At 47.8% G+C, this 2,355-nt stretch overlaps 1 protein-coding gene across 1 annotated transcript; it reads left to right on the top strand.

The window, feature by feature from the left end:
* The first annotated feature begins 1,344 nt into the window (after positions 1–1,344).
* LOC135873511 (olfactory receptor 52E4-like) lies at positions 1,345–2,355 on the top strand. The gene has a single exon (XM_065398059.1). It carries the CDS (start codon positions 1,384–1,386, stop codon positions 2,353–2,355), a length of 972 nt encoding a protein of 323 aa, XP_065254131.1. The 5' UTR covers positions 1,345–1,383.

Genomic DNA, 2,355 nt, shown 5'->3' with positions numbered 1-2,355 from the left:
ATCTCCCATTACACTCTGACCCCTGTCCATACTCTCCTTCCCTATCCCAGGCTGCCCTGATTCCAACAGTATGCTGGACACTAGTGTCTGCTTCATGTCCCCAGTCATTCCTGGCTCCCACAACCTCCGAGCTGCCCCAAACTCCCTGCATCTCTTCCTCGGCAGGGGGCTAGGTGCCTCCCGTCACACCTGCTCCCTTGGCTGCCGGGTAATCAGTGACTGTCTCACCAGTGAGAATCTCAAACACTGCCTGAGGCTTCGGGGACTGCTACACAGGAACAGCTCACAAGCAGAGAAATTTGCATATAGGCTTTCCAAAATATTTATTTTACTGAAAGTACTGTAAATGGATAGTCTTGTGTTGTCAGACAGGGAGAACACATTCTTGATCTACTCTCTACCAGTCATCCCCCTGAAAACTCTCTACCAGTAATTTATAGACTTTTTTCATATCCCTCATATCCCTCTAATCAGGGCCGGCTCCAGCATTTCTGCCGCCCCAAGCAAAAAAAAAGCCGCAATCGCGATTGGCGGCGGCAATTCAGAAAAAAAAAAAGAAGCCGCGGATTGCGATCGGCAGTTCGGTGGCAGGTCCTTTGCTCCTATAGGGAGTGAGGGACCTGCCGCTGCCGAATTGCCACACATGCCGCCCCTCTCCCTTGGCCGCCCCAAGCACCTGCTTGTTAAGCTGGTGCCTGGAGCCAGCCCTGCCTCTAATTCATCTCCTTTTTAAGGTAACAATCCCAGTCTTTTCAACCTCTCTCCATATGAGAGTTTAACCAGGCCCTTGACCATTCTGGCTGCCCTTCCCTGAACCCCTCTAGTTCTGCAATATCCTGTCTGACAAGGGTGCACCGTACCACACAGAGGAGTCTAGAGGAGGGTGAAACATTGACTGACTGATCTCATGGCATTGTATCTTCTGTATTATTCCCAATCCCACTCCTCTTGGACCCAATGTTTTTTTAGTTTCTGCTTGCACTGTGAGTATGGTTTCACAAAGCTGTGTACCATGTCTTGTACTGAATTTATACAATTAAATTAGGACCTCAAAAAGTGTTTGAGGACCTCAAGCTTTTCCCTCTAAAATGCATACACGTTGCAGATATTTACACTGAAGTTCATCTGCCATCATGTCACCCATTCACCTGGCTTAGATACCTCCCTCTGAGGACTTCTCTTTACTTGAATATGACCTAAATAATCTGGTGGCATCTGCAAATGTCCCCACCTCACTGCTCACCCCCCATTCTAAATTATTAATAACTATAAAATATTTACCATACTATTTGTTATCATGTATGTAACCCCCCTCACTCTGCTTCTCTCCCTTCAGGATGCACCTTGAGCATTTCTGAGCCTGATCAACGCCTCAACCACCTCATGGCAGCTTTCAACCTCACCTCCTCTGATCCTTCAACATTCATCCTAATGGGCATCCCTGGCCTCAAAGCTGCTCACATCTGGATTTCCATCCCTTTCTCTATGTTCTACATTATCAGCCTGTTGGGAAATTTCATGGTTCTGTTTGTTGTAGGCAAAGAACGGACCCTGCACAAGCCAATGTACCTTCTGCTCTGCATGCTGGCGCTCACAGATATCGGCATGTCTACCTCTGTCATTCCAAAGGCACTGTATATATTTTGGTTTAATTTGAAAGGCATTACTCTGGGTGGCTGCCTCACCCAGATGTTCTTCCTTTACATGGTTACTGTAATGCAGTCAGCCATCCTTGTGACAATGGCCTTTGATCGCTATGTTGCCATATGCAACCCTCTGAGATACGCCACCATCCTCACCAATTCACGAATAGCTAAGCTAGCGCTTGTGGGTTTGATAAGAGCTGTTCTCTTTGTTCTGCCCCTGCCCCTGCTCCTCAGCAGTCTACCATTCTGTGCCAACCGCATTATCCCCCATACGTACTGCGAGCACATGGCTGTGGCAAAGATGTCATGTGGGGACATCACAGTTAACAGGATATATGGCTTGGTGACAACATTTGTTGTCATTGTGTTAGACCTGATGCTCATTGCCCTGTCCTATGCTCTGATCATCAGGGATGTCCTCAGAATCTCCTCCAAGGAAGCCCACCAGAAGGCCCTCAACACCTGCACAGCCCACATCTGTGTGATGCTGATGTCTTATACTGCCTGCCTCTTCTCCTGCCTGACACAAAGGTTTGGTCAAGGAATTGCTTCCCATGTATACGTCACCTTGTCTAACTTCTATCTCCTTGTCCCCCCCATGCTCAACCCTATCATTTATGGGGTCAAAACCAAAGAGCTTCGTGACAAAATGGGCAAATACACCTGCAGAAGTTTATCACCGGGGGCCACTGATTTTAAAGCTGTGTGA

Source organism: Emys orbicularis, chromosome 1 (assembly GCF_028017835.1).
Source record: "Emys orbicularis isolate rEmyOrb1 chromosome 1, rEmyOrb1.hap1, whole genome shotgun sequence".
In the NCBI taxonomy this organism is placed as follows: Eukaryota; Metazoa; Chordata; order Testudines; family Emydidae; genus Emys; species Emys orbicularis.
This window is presented reverse-complemented; position numbering and strand designations above follow the sequence as displayed.

What these genes read in the sequence shown, in the direction of transcription:
- LOC135873511 (XM_065398059.1), top strand. Translation starts at nt 1,384, where the DNA reads ATGGCAGCTTTCAACCTCACCTCCTCTGATCCTTCAACATTCATCCTA.